We start from the raw sequence: 21,186 nt of genomic DNA, 5'->3' as shown, positions 1-21,186 counted from the left end.
GTCTTTGTCAAATACGATCCAGGTTTTTCTATAATTAAATTGTTCAAATTGCATGTAATTCAAACAATTTCACCGAAAAATGAGTAGTGGGAGAAACCTAGGCTAAACGGTTTGAAATGCAGAGCCTACTTATCAGGAACAAATAAACCCTACAACCCTTGTCTCTCTTTGAGAATACCCAAATTGTATGTAATTATTATGAGCAATTGTAAGGCATCCTGGCCAGTCAAAGACAGTACACCAAGGGCGGAAAAAGAATGAAGCAGCACATGAAAGGTCAGTCGTGCTTGTCAATTGTCATATTACTCGGATGTAAAATTATAATATTACTAAAAACATGAACTATAGTCGTAATCTCAACTGGTGTGAAAGGTCTTTCCGTATAATATCTAGGCTTTACAGGTAGGAATTGAGGCCAACCAGTTTGGTATACATTTCTTAACTTGCAAGTTGCAACAAAATTCAACACAATTTGACGTCCCTAAAAGTCAAGACACAAAAAACGCCCATTAATGAGTTTCTTGTACTCATCCGCTTGGATTTACTATTCCATAAATTAAAAAAATAGTCTCCAAAAGGTAACTCAATCCGTTAAAACCACGCCTAATGAAGCGAAGGTCATTAGTTTGAATTTTCCTCTCCTCTCTTGTGCGGACATGTCAAAATAAATAAATGCTCACCTACAACTCATGTACAACATTTTTTTTTTGATGGTTGATATAGCTCCGATCACATGCTAACACGTGTCATAATTGTAAAAAAGTTATATACCAATTGTAGATTTAACTTCACTCGTATAAATTTGGCAGCAATATTGCAATCAGGCGCACATAGGGAATGACGTCTTTTTTGGTAAAAATTGTTTCTCCAAACCTAAATGAATTTCGGTACCTTTTTCAAATTGTCAAAACGTCCAGCATTTTTTACCAAAAAAAGAAACTATATTTGATTTAGTGAACATCAAGGCATCTATTACCCACCAATTCAATAGAACATAGCCTGAATTTACAATGAAAATTACCTATGGTCCAACAAAATAGGCAAGTCCGGACTTGGGCATAAAAAACAAACTGCCTATTATTCACAAATAGGAAAAAAAGAGGTCTGAAATTCCACTATAAACACATAATTAAAGCAAATTGAACGAGTGCCAACGCAGTAACCACCATTGAACAACAAGGAGCAAAACACGTGAGCTTTGAAGGGAACCAGAATGTGTCATGCCAAACAAGAGAGTGTAGCATGCTGTGAAACCCAGAATGTGCCATCATTTTCTCCTGCAGAAGAAAATTAGCTGCAACCTAGCCTCTATGTGCATGCGATACTAAGTACGTGCCAAAATATCAAGCTTGTATGAATGCAGAAAGTAACTGTTAATCAACGTATCTCTCCACTGTTGAATATATCTCCCTGCATGCCCTCTTTTCTGTAAATTCGTGTGCGCATTCACTGGAAGAGGAACCGCCTCTTCATTCCTGTCGTATTTTCTGAAGTGTGCAAAAGCTTTCTTTCACGATCGGCACGTGTTGAAGATCTCACCGCGCATTATGTCAACTGGCATGTGCTCAACCGTGTAGCGCTCAGGACCAAGGTACACACCTGTCTTCTCCAAAAGAGCAACACTTTCATTCCTACCATATCTTGAAGCATAGAGCTTCAGGTACTCGATGTCCTATTAAGGCACCCCAAACATATATTTTATCAAAACATGCAATGTAGACTTCGCATATTATGAAATCACATGAGGAAGATAATGAAGAATACTGGATAGAAAAATGAATATTATGCAATGTAAGTGCAGGTGTTGTGATTCTGAAAATTACCGAAGATAACAGTCGAATCTTACTTGTTAAATATTACTTCCACCTCTAGTAATTAACTGGCAACTTATTAAACCAAACTATTCGTAGCCCCATGAAAAAAAGGAATGTGCATGAATTCAAAGATCATTTCACCTGCAAGCCACTGAGAATGCGTTCTAGTCTAACTGAAGCAACTGGTTGATGTGAAGATGAGAACACCTCACCAGGGTAAAACAAAACCCCGTCTCCAGGGGGAAGGCCGCGCCTAAATCTTATCTGATTAGGCAGACACAACATTTCAGCAAACACACGTACACATATGGAGATTCGAAAAGGTACCATTCGAGTTTATAAATGATAAAGGACCATGAGGCCAGGCTACCTCAGCACTGGGAACCGAAGCCTTCTCATAGCAGTTGGCACCCCAATATAAGAATCCAGTACCACCTTCTTTCCATACACGCCAAAAAACAGCACGGTGTTGTGTACCTCGCATGCCAAGGTGCCAATTGGGATGGGGATCGGATGGTCCCATGCACACATATGTCCACCACTCCTACACGAAAAACAGGCTAAATCCTTTCAGCAAGTAAAAAACAGATGCAGTCCAAACAGGTATTGTTTAGAAATCAACAGGGTTATCAAGCATTCGGTGCAATAGGAATCAAGGGGAAATCCCTCTGAAAAACACAAACTGTCTTGTCATATTATAGATACGTTTGACCAAAAATGTTAACCATATATCCCATGCAGCCCTCACTGCATTTCAAAGAAAAAACAATAACAATGATTGAAACATTTGAGTTAAAGTATATCCAACGATTAGAATAAATCGTCAAATGAGATAAAACATTTTTTCCATGCATAATTTTTTTTTTTTAAATATAAAAAATAAAAAATTGCAATGCCATTGAGATTGGAAAGCTCATAGTTAAACTTCACACTCAATAAGGAATTACCCAAAGAATGCCCAAATCTTGCTAGGTTATATTACAGAAGTGCTAATACCGTTCAATATAAACAATAGCTACCTTTAAGTAAGATACGCTGCCTAAATATCATGTACATCCTTCATTATAACATTGCAACTACTAGAATACTAATTAAATGATTAAATTGATATTTCTTTTTGTCGGTTTACTTTTAGAATAACTAGTAATTTAACATAGTATCAGAGTAGGGGTTAGTTTGAATCTTGACTCTATATTATACCTCCCATGTAAAAATAAATATTTTATGTGTTAAGCCTCATTTATTAAAGGATAGTTTGGGCCTACTCATGAATAGGAATGTTAATATATTAAGGGAAAAATAAAATTTAGTTTCAAGGCTTTCATGCGATTTCAATTTAGTCAATGAATTTCCGATTTCAACAATTGAGTCCTTTGATTTTCCTCTAATTTCAAATAAGTCCCTCCATCAATTTACGATCTAATTAATTAATGGTGTGCTGCATCAAACCAATCAATTGATGCCACATAGCTTTCGTTTGACACGTCATAAGCCAACTATACATACCTAGTGACACATTTACTTTAAATAAATAATAATAATAAAAGAAGAGAGCCACCCTTAACTAGTGAGAGGGCCGCCCCTCACCACATGAGGGGTGGCAGCCCTATCCTGTGAGGGCAGTGTCCACTCATCATCCCCCCACCAGTTAAGGGTGGTCAACCATCCTTTATATATGTGTGTGTGTCCACAAATACCACATCTAAACGCATGATATCAAATCAATAGTTCTAATATCATCTATCCATTAAAGAAAACGGAATTTAAGCACAGAAGAGTTTTAACCCAGGTCTGTAGTTTGCCCCTGTACGGGACTTTACCAACTAAGCAGCTGATATCTCCAGCAGTCTACTCATTCCAATGTTATACACTACCTAAAAAAAAGGCATATCCAAGTAACAGACTGTCCCCCCCCCCCCACAACCCAACCCAACCCAAAAAAAAAAACAAAAAGATTCAGCATTCTATTCAACACAATAATTTCTGCCTAGAAGATTGTTTATGATACATATGGACAAATCTTTCTGAAATTTTTTCAATGAATGAGAGACCCCAAAGGTAACTTAATCAATTAGGGACCATGCCTCATGAAGCAGATGTCACTAGTTTGAATCTCCCATTCCCTTCCCCCTTGGGATAAAAAGTTACTTGTATAAAAGAAAAAAATTTAATGAAAGAGAGAATTTAGGAAACACACTGTATAACAAATTAGATTAAAGAAATATTCACAAGATAAAGAAGATTATAAGCCACGGGCAGCGGCTCCACTTGAATATTACCTCACCATTCTCAGGTTGTAATTCAGCAATAATATCCTTGACCAAATCCTCTCGATTGCCAAGCACCCACTCACTGCAATAATAAAGTCCTAAACTTTTAGGCAGTAGAAGACACTGGACTAATTGCGAGATGCATCATATGATTTCTACAACATGAGCTAATATACTCTAAGGAGACTAAGGCAGAAGCCTCTTTAATACTACATATAAAATATAAGTCATGAACAAAATAAGTTCAACCTTGCAGTCCTGCAAACATTCATGTCATGGCCAGTGAGTATTCACCTTCAAATCTTTAAGTGCACAATCAAACCTAAGATCTAGTTTGGTAACCATGTATACGATAAAAGTGAGAATATTGATGAGTTCTGAAGATATATTGGTGTCAAAGTTTAAGAAAGATCTCCTGTAAGAGGTGCCTGTCATGCTGAGTACAGTCAGTTAAGACACAATGGATAAAACAAGTCACTGAGATAGCCCAAGACCAATCTCAACCCGAAATTCCAACAATAATGAGCATGACATTTTTTGGACTTCTAATGTCATAACCCATGGCCATCTCCCATAGTAGACAAGATTGACCCCAATTGTGACTGCAACATGAATCTTGCGCTCAAAACACAACCATTCACCTAAACAATTTTGTGACAGAAGAAACAGATATATGCTGCTCATGCATATAAAATATTTTCCTATTCTGACACAAGCTTTCTGCTGCATGGTGACATGATGAGCCCAAACCACCTCTTCAAAGAAATTAACCCCTATTGATAATGAATTAACTTAAAATAAAACCACTGTTCTAGAAACACTCAGCTTGGTACAATAACTGGCAGCCAGAGTTCGTATGAACTAGAACCCTTTGGTGAGTTGGTTGTGAATTATACATAATCCTTTGTCAGTTATCTTCTAGTTCAAACAAGCGAGATTAATACACAAATTCAAGTACAAGTATAGTTTTATATAATAAAACAAATCAGAAATATTTTTAGTGGCATTTAGAAAACCCAATTGACAAAGATACCTTGTACAATAAATTTGAGTATGAGGCCGCAGAAAATTTGGAACTTTCACAAAAGCCTCAAAAGCAGTAGGTGCAAGAGGTGCATCACTTGGTCCTACACAACAGATAAATCAAGGCAAGAACATAGTAAAATGTAAACCAAGGTTTTGCAGTAATTGAGAACATGCACAGATGTGCAAACAGACACACAGAGGGAGAATAAAGCAACAAATCCAATCAAAGAAAATTGTGACTAGCACCAATGAATGTTGATGTGATAATTACAAACAAATCCAATTCTATAGGTTACAAAAAGAGCCAATAGTCTGACATTTTAGTGTTAATGCTTAAACTTTGATTTTTTTAAAGGAGTATTAATTCCTGTACTGTGATGATTTTAACAATGTACAACACCAGTAGAACAAATGAAATGCTGTGTGTTTCTCAAAGAAAAAAAAATTATGCATCCATTTTGAATCATTAAAAAGTATTCAAAAGCAATATAATAAACCAATAAATTTAGATTCCAGTGATAAATCCCATTCTGAATTAAGTTCTTGAGCAAACCATATGCTATTATATTGCATTTTGACCAAACTAGGTTATAGATTCTATCTTTTCAACACCAAACAAATCTGATTCAACATCTACAGAAACATGATTTTCTTGACTACATAACTAGCATAAAGAATTTAGAATATAAGATACTTGCATCGTTTCACATGAATTTACACAGAAGATTGAAAGCTCGCCCTTGTCAATGGAACGACAAAGCAAAGAACAAACTCAAAAGTTCAATTCTAATTTCCCACCAAAAGAAAGCATCTTCATCTTTAGCTTCTGCTCAATTCGTAATTCATAAACTCTGATATATAGGGTGCCAAAATAGTTTTCCTTCTTTCATTGGTATTATCTTAAATATAACAATCTTGTCAAGACAATTTTTCATAGACAATCCTGTAGAACAATATAGTCACATAAAAGACCATCATCACCAATAGGATCCCAAGCCTTAAGAATATCACACCTTGAATTTTTCCTATTTTCATCTTTCCCACCACTTCTCTATGCTAGAAATCCCAATTCTTTCACCTATAATTTCTAATGCTAGTAATATTGTCAACCCCTAATTGTTAAATCACCACTAAACCCAAAAGCTTAAGCTGATAGGAAAAAGTAAATTTAATCATTTAATCTATACTTTATCACACCCCCTCAGATGTGGGCTCAAACTTCCTTCTTATAGGTGATGTCCAACACATAGAATATCTTAATTAAATGGGGGGTGAATGATAGAGTGGTCCAACACGTAGAATATCTTAATTAAATGGGAGGTGAATGATAGAGTGGTGATTTAATATGGTATCAAAGTGGTGATTTAACACTAACTCATAGATCATATCAACTTGTATTTGATATTGATTCATTAGTTATCGAATCCAATGATTTGGGTTATTGAACTATAACATATCAAAACCTGCAAGCAGACTAATAGATCAGATTCAGACCATAAATTGATCCACGTGGCCAGACCAAAACCAAGAAACACATCAATTTACATTTATGACCATTTCAAGAAAAAATCCATTGACTAGATAGTCAAAAGTTTAGAGCCCTTTAAACGATACCAGAAAGCCACAAGATCATGGAAATTTTAAAGATCATACAAATAGAATGATGGCAACACAAATGTGGTCGCTAGTGTTTTCTCTTTTTGTGGTCCAATTAGTGATGCCAAAGAGAATTGTTGATCTGCATGCTTCTTGAAAAAGAAAGTTTGGCCATCACAGAAGCAGTAAAATACAGCATGCTATTCCACAGTAATTTTTTTTTTTCTTTTGATGAGTAAACGAGGGGTGCAACCCGAGAACCTATTCCACATTGTCTTATGTGGTCCATTCGCAGAGGATGGGGAATAGTCCAACATTCACTGTGTAGAACATTTTCATATCCCTTAAGTCTTCATTCTTGCGGTTATTGTATGACTGGGATGTTGGCTGTACGCAGTATCCAACCTTCCTCTTTTCTTTTCCGTTCTTTTTTCCTTTTTCTTTTTATTGTTAAATTTCAGATTGTAATTTAGGGGCTCTCCCACACGCATCCTATGTACTTCGGTGTTTGTCTTTCTCATAAAGTATTTACTAATTAAAAAGGGGGAAAACAGAAGGAAGTAATTATACATAAACTGTGAAGTTAAAAGAGAAGGTAGATAACTCATACCGCTGTAGTAACTAGTTAAGACACGTGCGTCAGGAGCATGAGCGTGGATCTCACTGGCCATGGTGCGAATGGAATCATATTGTTCCAAGTTTAGAGGCTGACAAATATTAGGGCATGCACATCATCTCATCAGGAAATTATAACGAATGGCATTGCTTTAAGAACCATTTGAAGAATTGATACCAAGCAACTGTATAAATTGAAGCAAATAGAAAGGGAAAAGATGATATTTTATAGTGTATTCTGCAGAAGTGCAAATATAATTTAAAATTTATCCCGAAACACTACCTCTTTGTTAATCCATTTTCTTAATTAGACAGCCGTACATATAAGACAAATAACCAGCTATTTACATTATTTTATCATCCTGAGGCATTATTTCTTAGTAACATGATAAACAAAAGGTCCCTTTTCCGGTCATACCTCATCCCACAAGTAAAAATAAGCTTTCTTCCAGTGAGTCTTTGTCCTCAATATCTCAATTTCTTTCTGCAAGTAATCCTTCGCAGCATCACTACTGTTACATCACAAGTGGGTGGAGCTCATCAGTTTTCACTGTAAATATACCTGACAGAAGCAAATGTGGACAACTGACTGTATACCTGGAGACTGCTCGACTATATGGTACAGCATATGCTGCTAGTCGCGGGTCTGAAAAATATTCATCTGATTTTGGATGATTGGCTAGAATAGCCAAAAAAATAAAAAATAAATCAGCATCTGTATAATCTGAAAAATTCTTATCACAAAAAAACAAGGGAAGGTGTTGTCTAAGAATTAATTAGTAGATACTAATGAAATTATTTGCCTCGCTTCAGTAAACTTACCTGGCCACGGGCAGGTGTATGTCAACACACGCATACTATCACCCCATCTGCAGAAATATGGGCTGATTCTATATTGAAGAAGCCACTTGAAATGCCGGTCCAATGCTTCATACCACTCATCAGTCCCATGTTTAACACCAAAACGGTCCTCAATTACAGTATCAGATATCTGAAATTAAGTTAAAGAAACAAACAAGCAAACCCCTCTGATAAAATCTATTTTCTTCATAAAGATTTCGATTAAGTGTTAGCTTACAACCCAATGCCCCAAATAATAATTTAAATCTAAGAATAGCCAGGGTTCACATTGAAGAAAGGATAGATCTGGTATTAGCAATGCACATATTCATTGGTGGCAGACCTGCGCAATGCAGCATCTCTCCATATTCCATTTGCATGAGTATAGTATTTTAGTTGGCCATGCTTGTTTCCGTACTCTATACCCATTGATATATTTGCAATGTACTTGATGGCATAAATATAAGAAAGTAAATATTCTTCATTCTTGCAAAATGTATTTGACCTTTAAATTAACAAGTTTCTATGCACTTACATCTTATATTGGCTTAAACTTCATTCTATATAACTTTACTCCTTGATTTGCTTTGAGCTATATATTGACTGCACTTGTATGGGACTTAAATACAACTATTTTATTAAAAGAAAACTTGCGATGTATATTTCAAAGAAAACCCCAAGTTTAACTTCCCAAAAATTCAATTTGAAACAGAGAGAGGATACACCAAACACAGCAGGAAGAGAAGGAGTTGCAGGAAGAATGAAGTCCCAAACTGTCAAATGTAACTTCACACGTATTGACAGGTTTGAAATAGCATCTTCATCCATTATATCAACTGGCCCATTATCTGAAAAGAACTCAGAAAATGATGGAGATAGAAGAACTCTTCTTAAAGATGTACTTGCGGATTTCACTCTTTCTACCTAAAAAACAGATGCTCACATGAACATTGCCAAGGTTGACAAGAATATTCAAATTATACACAAAGAATATTCAGAACCCAACCACTTCTCCCAAAGGTTTTCCATCAATGGGCTCCACAATGTCCAGACAGCTCCTAAGTTCTGTGTAAAGTTGATGCCTCTCAGCTTTGCCCAAGCATTGTGCTGGAGACCTGCAAAAGTCGAAATGGAAAATTCAGAGAACTCCATATCCATATTGCAAGTATTTTATAACAGGAATCCTAATCAGCCATACTGAATGACCACAAAAGTTGATAATACAGTTAAAAGTGATTTAAGTTAATAGAAAAATGGACTCACCCTCCATCTGTTTTTATAGCAGTAATGATGACCTCCCCCTCATATTGACCTGGGGGCTGCATGCCTGGAACATCAATGGAAACCCAAACTGCGGTGGTCTCTCTGCAATTTCGAGAAAAAGAAAACCATCTCAGTGTCAGGCAATCAATCAGAATTCATCCATTTAGTCAAACCACAGTAAAAGAAGCACTATCAAATTAATGTGGTTAGTACCCTGGACTTAGGCTTATTTGACTAACTGGAAGATCAAGGGGCACAAGAGCATCTGGAACACCTAAAATGGGTACTACACGCCGCATCATTAATGATTGTCCAACAACCAACCTGCCCATATCCAATATCAGCAGATTATAAACAGGAATCGTAAATCATATAGCTATACCCAGAAGAATCTGTCTTCAAGAAACTAACCGATCACCACTCGTGGAGCATAAGTCATTACACTGAACCTGCACAACCCCTGCAACACAAGAACCTCCCCAAGAAACTTTTGGATGTATTGCAATTTGAACGCTTTCTCTTTCATTCCTAGCTGCCAGAAGATTTATCTTCAAGATAAACAAAATTTGGAAGTTAGATCACTATGGCCACTCACAAACATTAGAGTACATGCTGACTATAGAACATCTAGAAAGTTTATATGGTTCTACAGAATCAAGAAGCAAACAATATGCTCATATTTCTAAGTTATTACATTTTTTACATACTCTTAAAATAATTACAGATGAAAAAAAAAAAATAAAGGTAATACCGCCAAATGGAAAGTATTCATTTCTTTGTTTATTGTTTATAAGAAAACAGTTGACATATGAAACCATGTCAAGATGAGAAAGTGTTTGACTTAAGCTTGCAAAATAAGAAAGGGAATTTAATTATATATATATTTATATTTTACATTTCTATGCATGAAGAAAGCTTAAACTTCCTAGAATCACAGAAACCTTATCGGTTAACACCATAAAAAGGTCTACTACAAATTTTCATATACACATTGATTAACAAAATCTCAAGCTGTCCAAACAATAGAACCAAATTTATACTCTTAAAGTTTTTTTTAAGACCTGTCTGGCATCTATCTGCCTGACGCCAGGCTTTGCAGCCTATCTGAAGTCTCTATTTTCTTTTTCTCCCTTTTAAGATCAGAAAATTGGACAGCCGACTATCCTCTGACCAGGAGTAGAATCAAAGCAAAAACCTCTCCTCTCTTTTTTTTTGGCTAATACTTCCAGAGATTTTTTGTTCTAATATCACATCATATCAAAAGGAAAATGTTGTATATAAAAACATAGGTTCAAGCTAAAAAACAAAATGTATGCAATGTCTGCTGAAAACAAGTATGCTGACCATTCATAAGGAAACTTGCCACATGCTAGACGTAACATCCACTATGAATGTGGTGTACTTGTATCATATTAGGTTAGATTAGCAAAGCATGCAAGAATGCATGTCATACTCTTTTAAGTACTTACAACCACATGCATGTTTCTACTTGATATAAAACAATAAGCCATACATGCATATTTGGGCTATTTAATCTACACTTACCAGTCTCCACGACTGCTGAAAGTACTTGAAAATCATATCATATAGAAGAGACTAAATATAAACAACTAGGACCATGCATGCGTAAATGTGTTCATAGATCCTTAAGTACTTATTGGGATTATTTGGAGTGAAACTGACCAGAATACATGCGTACGCATGAACATATTGATAAAGGTACATTATATGATCAATTAGTCATTACACACGTGCATCTAGGACTATAATGGGCCTGCATCATTTGGGATCCACTTATTCTACAACAATGGACAATAGCCCATATATGCATGATTCCAAAAAAATTGATAAAAGTGCATGAATAAACACATTAACTAGTGTGCATTACCTGAGCAAATAATCATTATATTATACCAGTAGGACTTGGCATCTATGCGGTAGTGTAAACTACCGCATATCTGCGGGACTAGATTTGAATGGCCCCGATTTTATAAGGGATTTTCAACCCAAAAACTAACGGTGTTTTACCAAACGGTAAAACTAAATGTTTTTTCCGTCTATTTTCTTTCGTGAAAACTTTTCAAAACAAACATCTCCTTTTTCTCTTCACTCTGTACCACTTGCAACAGAGCTGTGATGCTTCCTGTGCCATGAGAGGCAAGGTTTGAGGAGTTGAAGGGAGCTGAAGAAATGATGGAGCTTTTGTCTGCTGTTAACTGTGTTGGGTCTTTCCCTGGTAAATTGAAGATGACCACCGAGATGAAGGAATTACATCTGGGTTTCGCTTCCATTGCTGTTATAGTTGATGCTAGTGTTATGGTCCACGGATGCCATACGAGAGAAGTAGGCAAAGGAGAGCAAGGACTCATCTCTGTTGCTTTGGTTTGTTTTTGTGTTGTCTGTCATAGACTAGTCTTCTCCAAGTGGAGCATAGGCAACTTCAAGTCATGCCTTCTTTCTCCATCTCTGTTCGCAATCCACTCTCCCTCTTTGGGAATAAAATCTAGCAATTTAGGACAGACCTCATTTCTCGAAGATCCACCTCGCGAAGAGAGGATAGACCTCGTTTCCCGCGTTGCCAATAGGTCTGTTTTGGATGGTTTCACAACAGAAAATAGACGGAAAAAAAAAATGTTAGGCCTTGTTGTTTGGTAAAACCCGTTAGTTCTTGGGTTGAAAATCCCTTATAAAATCTGGGCCATTCAAATTTAGTACCGCAGACCGCATAGAAGCCAAGTCCTATACCGGTGTGTGCATCTTAGAGTGTGAAGGGGGTAACTGACGCATGCATGTGATTCTTATGCAAGGATACAGGAACGCTGGTACGCAGAATATGAACAAGACTCACATGCATGAACATAAATATTAGAAGTCAGGACTCATACTGTGAAATGTACCTACATAATGAAAACATAATTGCAAGCATAGAAAAAAGGGTCTAATCATACTTACAGGCTCCAAGTCTCTCGGCATTTCTTGTGGACCAACATTCGCTGTGCTTGGCATGCACCATACATGCACTAAATCTGCTGACGGGGCCACGGTTGGGTCAATTGATCCCTTGATTGCATTTGTACCGTGAATACTATCGTCACTCCATCCATAAGCAGTCCCTCCACCAGCAACACCTTCAACTGGTGGCACCACAATATCCTGAGAATTCCCTGTCAAGTGCCTCAAAATTCGTCAGAACAAAAAAGTAACAAGAAAAAAAAAAAAAAAAATCTTCAAGTAATTTAAATTTCAATTGGCATCTACGCCAGTGAACCCTCACAAAGTCTAATTAGGTCCTGAGATTCGTTTGCTACTGAACATCCACAAAGTCTCATATAGCAAATTCAACAAAATCCAGAGTTCTTTACGAAATTTGAAAGCAAATCGATAATATTTAAAACACATCAATGATACTTTGCACATAATAGAACGCATGACCTTCCCTAAAACTTAGCATTCGAAAGCATTTTTTTGTTCTCTGGCCCGACACAAAAGCAATTCAAAAATCCAATAACACTAAATTTGAACATCTTTTCAACTAAATCACACTACATATCATTCAAAATCCAAGCGTGATAATTACAAATAACGAATTAACTGTAACTGAGATGAAAAGATGAAAAAATGGAAGAAAAACAAAATGAAAAGAAAAAGAAACAAATATTTCTGTGACAGAAACAAGAATCTCTTCACATGATAGTATTCGAATGTTTGCAATACGATTCCAATCCCTCTTTTCGTTTCCGTTCTTTTATTTTATTTTTCTAGTGATTTTCTCGGCAACCAAACGGGAGCAAAATGTTCAGATAACGACGCAATAAGAACAGAACCGCCACAATACGCAACGATTATAATCGAATTCAAATGCGAAGAGAAGTAAGGAAACAAGTGCGGAGACTAACCGGTGCTATCCATTTCGGTGCGGTTAATGATGGTGCGGTGCCTGTGATTACAGAGACTGATAATTGCTTTCGAGTTCGGTTACGGAAAGAATCGCCTGAGAGAGATGATCGCGTTTTTTAAGAGGTGCGAGAATGTTATGGGATGGAAAGTGATGTAAGTACTCCTAATTTTGCTATGACCACTCCGTTTGCTTTGCTTTCCCTTGAATAGAGTAAAGAACTCATTTTGACACTGAACAAGTGAACATTTCGCTCGTACTGGACACAGCAAATGCTGGAGTGCGTGTAGGGGTGTTAAACGAGCAACCCGTTCGTGAGTTCGCTCAGGATCGGCTTGTGCTCAATTCAATTATTAAATGAGGCATTTCGTGAATACAAATACTAATTCGAATATTAAATGAAGCAAGTTCGGCTCAACTCGGTTAAGCTAAGGCTCGAATTGGTAGTTGTTCACATAGTTACTTATATTAATATTAAAAATTGATGATTTTTTTTTTTTCCTAATAGCATCATTTTATTATAAAATAATGTATATCTTCTATCTTCGAAACCAAGTGTCTTGCTATTTTAACTCGGGTTTCATACTCAGCTAGCCAAGCTAAGTAAATGCGCATATGCAAGTTGGGTTCTTGAACCGTTTAAGAGTACTTGAAGTTTAAATTTATAATAAATTAAATATAAGAGCTCGACTTATTATGAACTTAAGCTTGGGCTCGATTTTTTTGCTCGCCCTTAAGTTCGGCTCGAGCTCGAGCTCGAGTAAAATTTAAACAAGCAAAGCCCAAATTAGGAAAGCTCGTTCAAGCTCAACTTGTTTACACCCTATGCGTGGATGTAATTTCCAATTTTAGCATGTTCGACAGTATATCTATTTTTTTTTTTTTTAAAATGAACAAACTTCACAAAATTCATCAACTTTCATGCATTTTAAAAGTTTCATCAAAGGTAAATAACTCGTATTAAATTTTCAATTTCTCTCAATTACCCCCGTTTTATTATAATTTTTTTGTTAAGCCTTGTCAAAATTTTCAAAATATCCATATTTTCATATCATATAAAATAACATAAAAAATTGCAAAGATTTAGACCTTTATTATTTTATTTAAAAAAAAAAAAAATCTTTGCAACATCTTTGCAATTTTTATTTTTTTATATATATATAAAAAAAAATGTATTTTGACAAAAATTAATGGAAAATCCTTACAGAATTTGGTAATTGAAATAAATTGAAAGTTCAATACCTTTAATTGATAGTTTTTAAACTTTGGAGATAGTGTCAAAATGAGTTGAAATTTTTTCTAAAGTTTCCCTTTTTTAGAAATAAATGTTATTTAGTATTCTAATTTTATTTTTCTATTCTTCATATTTTGAAAATTAACAATTAAATCTGTAGGATGTACACCTTCATTATTGTGAGTCCTCCAAATCAAATGATTGATTTTCAAAATATGAGGATGATAAAGAACCCAACAAAAAAAAAACCCTATTTTTAATTAAATAATAATAATAAAAAAAATCCCGACACATGGGTTCACGGATAGATCTAACCTACCCACCTTGTGACCCCGGGTCATATTATTATTAATTTATTATTGTTATTATTATTATTAAAAATAAGGAAAAAAAAAAGTGACCATCGTGGGTCACCAAGGTCACTTTTTATTATTATTATTATTATTATTATTATTATTATTTAATAATAATAATAAATTTATTTTTTGTAAATAAGGGTAATTTTAATATTTTCAAAATTTTCAAGGGTATAAAGGTCTTTTTACCTCTTCTACTGTTTGATTTAACTCTAATCTCTAACGGAATAGGGTAATTGGAAAAAATCAAAAGATTCATACACCAAAGTGAGAATTTTTAAACTTTTGATAGGCGTTTGCAAAATGCATGACATTTCATGGGGTAAAGTTACAAAAAAAAAAAAAATTGATTTTTTAAATAAAATACTAAAATATTGCTATACTTCCAACTATTTTACAATCAATAAAAATAGATGTAGAATTGTAGACTCACAGTTTGAGCTCTCTAACACAATCAATATTAAAACGCCACTTATTTCAAATATTTAAGTTGATATAAAATAATAAATTTAACCATTTAATTATATTATAATGTCAGCTTCCCAACCATATGAAGCAAAAAATATTTAACATATAGGTTAGAAGGAAAACCCACCTGAAGTTGCCAATAATTCATTGTGGACAAACAACGCCCAGTTCCAACCGTCCTTTTAGAGCTTAATGCTATTTTTTCGTAGAGTTAAGGCTCTTGTATTCTTGTTCAAATATGAATAAAGAGTATTACCACTTTTTCAAAAACGCCCAGTTCCAACACCAACTTAAGAATTAGAGTTGCAGACAAGTATGCAAAAACATGGACAATTACGCAAAAACAAACACACTTAATTATATCAAATCTGAATTATTATTATTTAAAAAAAATAAAAATTTGGATGGAAAAACCACCCAAGGAAAGTGGCTGGGGCGGCCACCCCCACGCGACGTGGCCACCCATGGCCTAGGGGTGCCCGTGCGCTACTCCTACAAGACCCGGGGTGGTGCGCGGCCACTACAGGCACCGCCCTTTGGGTGGTTCCTCCCTTTTTATTTTTATTTTTAATTTATTAGTTTTTTAATTAAGATTTGATATAATTAAGTGGGTTTGTGTTTGTGTTAGTGTTTTGTTTTAATACAATTGGACACGTGGCGTAATTTAGACCCTTGGATGCAACTTATGGCTGTGATTTGAAATATGCGAAATTCATATTTTTTAAGTAATCGGAGGGATCCGGATAGTCGATCAATTGGGAACTTTCTGACTCCGGCAGCGGAGCTAAGTACCCTCTCAAGAAAATTTAAGGGTTTAGGTTTTCGTCCACCGAGGAAAGAACTCGAACTTCCATGGAGAGTGCCTTCGCGAGCGCCTCTGCGATCACAGACCAGAGGCAGAGGATCGAACAGTACAGGCACATCCTCGCCACCGTTATTTCCTCCAACGACGTCGTTCAGGCCAAGAAATTCATCGACCACGGTGAACTTTCTTTCTCACTCACTCTCCTTTCATTTGCTTGGATTTCAAGCGCCAAAGTACTAATCGTTCTAGAATTTCCCTCTTGTATCACAGTGTTATCCGACGACGTTCCATTGGTGGTGTCGCGGCAGCTCTTGCAGAGCTTCGCGCAAGAATTAGGGAAATTGGAGCCCGAGGCCCAAAAAGAGATTGCGCATTATGCTCTTGCTCAGATTCAGCCTCGCGTCGTTTCGTTCGAAGAGCAGGTTTGTTTCGGCAAAGCCATCGGTTCTCGGCTGTTTAGTTGTAAACTGTATTAGTTTGAAAGTATGATTGTCTTTCCTGGTCATCTACAAGCTGTATTTTCCCAGGATATATGTGGATTCAGTTAATTTTGTTTAACAAACTTTGTTATCTGTCTGTATGAGGTGCAGGTGTTAATTATCAGGGAGAAACTTGCTGAATTATATGAGTCTGAGCAGGAGTGGTCTAAAGCAGCTCAGATGCTCAGTGGTATTGATCTAGATTCTGGAATGAGGTCTGAGAGTAAGATCATTTGTTGTTGTTGTTGTTATTATTAATTATTATTTTTACTCATTTAAGGAAGTTATAGTTATGAATATTATGTTATTTTTTAATTATTTTTTATTTGGATGCCTCTATCAGAGTGATTGATGATACATTCAGGTTGTCAAAATGTGTCCAAATTGCTCGCCTTTATCTTGAGGTATTGGCTTTATTTTGCGAGTATAATCTTTTGATTGAGATTATTTTACTTAACATTGGTGCACTTGGGCATTACTGGACACGCTATTTATCGGAAATGGCAACGCTCGAGTGGATTATAGGGTGTGTGTGTGTTTGTGTCTTGGAGGCTCCAACGAGAGAGCTCAAATATGGGATATTGGGTTCAGGTGGAATTGCATTGGCAACTGTTATTTTGGTATTCATCTCAGAGGACAGTTGCCATACTGTGAATAAGAAATTGTTAGAAGATTCTAGAGTACCATAACTATTCAAATGTAAAATTTTTTAGTTCATAGGTGCTTGTTCTTCTATTCATATTCGGAAGTAAACTGATGTGGACACCCAGTATAGGTGTAGAAAGAAATGGGATATGTGTCATTCTAACAAGTGGTAGACATGGCCCGTTTACAGGATGTGATAATTAAGGTGATCTGTGATTTCTGTGTGGATAGCATTTGGACTCCTTGCTTTCATTCGGATGAATGAAAATCCCTGTGCAGTTATGTCAATACTAGATGCTATTTATTGTTCAGGTTGGTTAGTCTTGTCTAGGACTTGATGGTGGTGTTCAATTGAGGACTTTTATTCCTTATGCAGCATCTACATTCCAGTGATGCATTATTTAGACGAGCACAATGCTTGAATCAGGAATTTTCGTCTTGGAATATGGCCACATGTCACTGCAGTTATGGACTATGTTGCTTGCTTATTTTGCAGGATGATGATGCTGTTAATGCGGAAGCTTTTATAAATAAGGCTTCATTTTTGGTTAGCAGTAGTCAACATGAAGTCTTGAATTTACAGTATAAGGTTTGACATTATTTTGTCTTTGAAGATAATTGTGTAAAAGGCTGCATGTTGTAATACTTCATTAATTGTTTCCCGCTTGTTTCCTCATTGTTAGGTTTGTTACGCAAGGATTTTAGATTTAAAGAGGAAGTTCTTGGAAGCAGCATTACGTTATTATGACATATCCCAAATTGAAAAGCGGCAGATAGGAGATGAGTATGTATTTTTGCATTTTATCGATGTTTATCCAACCTTTTCATGAGGTTTATTTTTAAAAAGTGTGATTGTTGTGTTGTCTTTGGTCTCTGTTCGTTACAAATAGTTATTTGTTGAATGTGGCTTGGCTCTATGGATTGTTTTCCAGTAGAGCAACACGTCAGCTTTTCATGTTTCCAAACCATGGCATTGTTGGCTGCATTTCTTGATACTAGATATGGATTATTTCATCAACAGATTATAGTCTGGAATAAATAATTATATAATATCTCATTTATGATTGTCTTGTGAACCATGGAGTGCCTTCTCACTCTCTCCCTCTCCTGTTTGCTTTTTGGCACTTTAATTAAGCTCACAAAAGCTAATTATTTTTATTGCAGGGAGATTGATGAGGAAGCATTGGAACAAGCTCTTTCTGCTGCTGTGACATGTACGATTTTGGCAGCTGCGGGTCCTCAACGTTCTCGTGTTCTTGCAACTTTGTACAAAGTAAACACCCTCCATTGATGAATAGCATTTGTATTTTCAGAAATCCTTTGCACCATTTAACTGATATATTGGGATTTGGTTCAGGATGAACGGTGCTCAAAGTTGAAAATTTATCCTATTTTGCAGAAGGTATTCCCTCCGCTTGAAGAATTTTGCATGATTTATGCTTTGTTTCTCACGTCCATATTTATTTATACTTTTGATAGTAATTTAATTCAGAGGCTGTGTATCCCAGGTGTATTTGGAGAGAATTTTGAGAAAACCTGAAATTGATGCATTTGCTGAAGAATTAAAAGCACATCAGGTTGTAAACAAATTTTTTTTCCATCTTTTTATTTTGATTTCACTTACAGAACTTACTAATTGTCGGAAGCCATAGTACTTTTGTCTCAACTGTTACTTTTTCCACAGAAAGCACTTCTGCCAGACAATTTTACTGTACTGGATCGTGCTATGATTGAGCATAACCTTTTGAGTGCAAGCAAGCTTTACACAAATATAAGGTTTAGAAAGTGCTGCTGTTTTTTTTCTTATTTTTTCCTCTTATGTTATTGTGGGCAACTGAATAATTTTTTCTTTTTTTTTTTTAACGAATCCTGGCATAGCTTTGATGAATTGGGCACCTTGCTGGGCATTGATCCGCAGAAGGTACGTTCATGTATCCTGTGTCAATTTAGTTTGTTACTACACTTAATTCTATGTTTGTATAGAAGTATGTACGGTTACTATGAATAGCACTATAAAAATTATCACTATTTTGTCACCAATTAAGTTTATGTGATTTTTTTCACCAATTGTGCCCTAAATATTTTATTGTGTGGGTTATCAATTTGCGGCCGCTATAATATTATCCAAGTTATTAAAGAATATTATAGGGGCTGCAAATTGATAACCCACACAACAAAATATTTAGGGCACAATTGGTGATAAAATCACATAAACTTAATTGGTGACAAAATAGTGATAATTTTTATAGTGCTATTCACAGTAACCGTACATATTCTTTTATAATTTTATAACTTATAAATTTATAAGTTATATTATAAAAATAAATGTTTTGATATATATATTATTATTATTGTCATTTGTAGTTGAAAAGAATAGTAACAAGAGGTTTTTTGAAGGCGAATATCTCTTTATCCTTGTTATCTTTAAATATTTATAACTTTGAATTTTCTTGATTCCCGACTAGATAAGAAGTTATAAATGAGTATATTTTTATAGCGTGTCTCTATAAAGTGGAATTCATCCCCCCTCTTTTTTTTTTCTCTGCTTTCCATTCATTCGGATCTTTTCCGTTTCATAAAGTGGAATTCATCTCTCAGTACCATACACCTAGAATAGTGCATTGTGGTCAATTTTTCTTGAAGGGCCTAAATATTTGACTTGCAGGCTGAGAAGATAGCGTCAAGAATGATTTATGAAGATAGAATGCGGGGATCAATTGATCAGGTATGAATAACTACTTCTTATTGCTCAGAGAGAAATAAAATAAATTTCTCTTCCCAGCTTTAAGTGCTTCCGTTGATTATGTCATAACAAACTGACAAATATTGTAATCATGGGTGTGTTTGATTGAAAAAATATTTACCTGTTTTCAACTCCTGCCAAGAAATGAAAAGACTTTGAATTGCTATCATTTTTGGCCCTTTTCCATGTTGTCACAAAAAACAAAAAAGTCATTTTATTCATAAAAAAAAGGTCATTTTAGATGAATCCCTCTGGATTTGGACTAGAATGATTTTTACTGCAATTGAGTCATCAAATATGAATTAGTAGGGTCAATTCAGTTTTGAGAATATCCTTTTGGGCTAATTTGAGATTAGTTCACTTGATCTTATGTTTACTGAACCTTAGCTTCTTTTAGTGACTGAAGGAGGTGAAAAGGAATAAAGAAGAAAAAGAACGGCTGCATATTTTTCTTTATCCATCTGACGTATTTTATATCAGGTCGAAGCTGTCATACATTTTGAAGATGACACTGAAGAGCTGCAACGATGGGATCATCAGGTGATTTTCTGCTTTGCTAGCAATCTATCAACGACCTATGTTGTAGAACAAACATGCACATGACTTCAAAGAAACTACTGCCTGCACAAATTATTGAAGCATTTAACTAACCCCCCTGCCCCTCCAAAAAAATAAAGTTAAAAATTCTCTGATTGTGTGTCATCCTAAACTGGCTATTGGTCCTGCACTATAATATCGGCTGATAAATAGCTCTGATAAGTGAGTTTCTTATTCAGCGACCCTTAATTTCATTCTTGCGGTTTGTTGCAGATTGTTGGCCTGTGTCAGGCTCTCAATGATGTCTTGGATAGCATGGCAAAGAAGGGCTTGTCAATTCCTGTCTGATTGATATTTTCGATGACCGCTTAGAAGATGAATTTTTTTTTTTATTTAAACCAATGTATTCTGCTTTAAAATATTGCTGTTAATTAGCTGTTCAATTTGATTACGTCACTATGTAATATCTTTTAGCTTGTTAATTGTTATCTAAATATAGAGCATCTTTTTATCACAAGTTTTTATCCGTGATGGTTGTCTGTCTCCCTATGACCATCCTTCCAATCAACTTGCTTCTGGCTATTTGCATGACTTTGATTC

The 21,186-nt window shown here is 35.5% G+C and overlaps 2 protein-coding genes across 3 annotated transcripts; one reads left to right on the top strand and one right to left on the bottom strand.

Moving 5' to 3' along the window:
• Positions 1 to 968: 968 nt before the first annotated feature.
• Positions 969 to 13,443, bottom strand: LOC132185733 (uncharacterized). 2 transcript variants are annotated; one of them, XM_059599508.1, is made up of 16 exons: positions 13,321 to 13,443; positions 12,377 to 12,588; positions 9,836 to 9,972; positions 9,638 to 9,748; positions 9,425 to 9,526; positions 9,168 to 9,276; positions 8,885 to 9,085; positions 8,144 to 8,312; positions 7,919 to 8,000; positions 7,740 to 7,833; positions 7,317 to 7,413; positions 5,118 to 5,211; positions 4,094 to 4,166; positions 2,185 to 2,358; positions 1,956 to 2,078; positions 969 to 1,672 (listed from the first exon to the last, which is right to left on the bottom strand). In XM_059599508.1, the coding sequence occupies exons 1-16, from the start codon at positions 13,331 to 13,333 to the stop codon at positions 1,511 to 1,513; spliced, it is 1,953 nt and encodes a 650-aa protein (XP_059455491.1). In that variant the 5' UTR covers positions 13,334 to 13,443; the 3' UTR covers positions 969 to 1,510. The 2 variants fall into 2 exon arrangements, with proteins under 2 accessions (XP_059455491.1, XP_059455492.1); XM_059599509.1 differs by lacking the exon at positions 969 to 1,672 and having other exon boundaries at positions 1,991 to 2,078; positions 4,099 to 4,166.
• A 2,681-nt stretch (positions 13,444 to 16,124) lies between these two features.
• On the top strand, positions 16,125 to 21,112 carry LOC132185744 (COP9 signalosome complex subunit 4). The gene is made up of 14 exons (XM_059599519.1): positions 16,125 to 16,359; positions 16,453 to 16,604; positions 16,773 to 16,876; positions 17,005 to 17,065; positions 17,803 to 17,895; positions 17,990 to 18,090; positions 18,471 to 18,579; positions 18,664 to 18,708; positions 18,815 to 18,883; positions 18,991 to 19,082; positions 19,185 to 19,227; positions 19,972 to 20,031; positions 20,530 to 20,589; positions 20,860 to 21,112. The coding sequence occupies exons 1-14, from the start codon at positions 16,230 to 16,232 to the stop codon at positions 20,932 to 20,934; spliced, it is 1,194 nt and encodes a 397-aa protein (XP_059455502.1). The 5' UTR covers positions 16,125 to 16,229; the 3' UTR covers positions 20,935 to 21,112.
• The last annotated feature ends 74 nt before the right edge of the window (positions 21,113 to 21,186 follow it).

The sequence above is a fragment of the Corylus avellana genome, chromosome ca6 (assembly GCF_901000735.1).
Source record: "Corylus avellana chromosome ca6, CavTom2PMs-1.0".
Taxonomy (NCBI): Eukaryota; Viridiplantae; Streptophyta; class Magnoliopsida; order Fagales; family Betulaceae; genus Corylus; species Corylus avellana.
The sequence above is the reverse complement of the archived record's forward strand: the minus strand, read 5'-3'. Positions and strand labels throughout refer to the sequence as shown.

Coding starts and splice junctions, on each gene's coding strand:
- LOC132185733 (XM_059599508.1), bottom strand. Junction 9,527..9,637: donor CAAATAAGCCTAAGTCCAGG/GTACTAACCACA, acceptor TCGAAATTGCAG/AGAGACCACCGCAGTTTGGG. Junction 9,086..9,167: donor GAAAACCTTTGGGAGAAGTG/GTTGGGTTCTGA, acceptor TCTGTTTTTTAG/GTAGAAAGAGTGAAATCCGC.
- LOC132185744 (XM_059599519.1), top strand. CDS start 16,230: ATGGAGAGTGCCTTCGCGAGCGCCTCTGCGATCACAGACCAGAGGCAG. Junction 16,360..16,452: donor CAAGAAATTCATCGACCACG/GTGAACTTTCTT, acceptor CTTGTATCACAG/TGTTATCCGACGACGTTCCA. Junction 18,580..18,663: donor TTCTTGCAACTTTGTACAAA/GTAAACACCCTC, acceptor GATTTGGTTCAG/GATGAACGGTGCTCAAAGTT.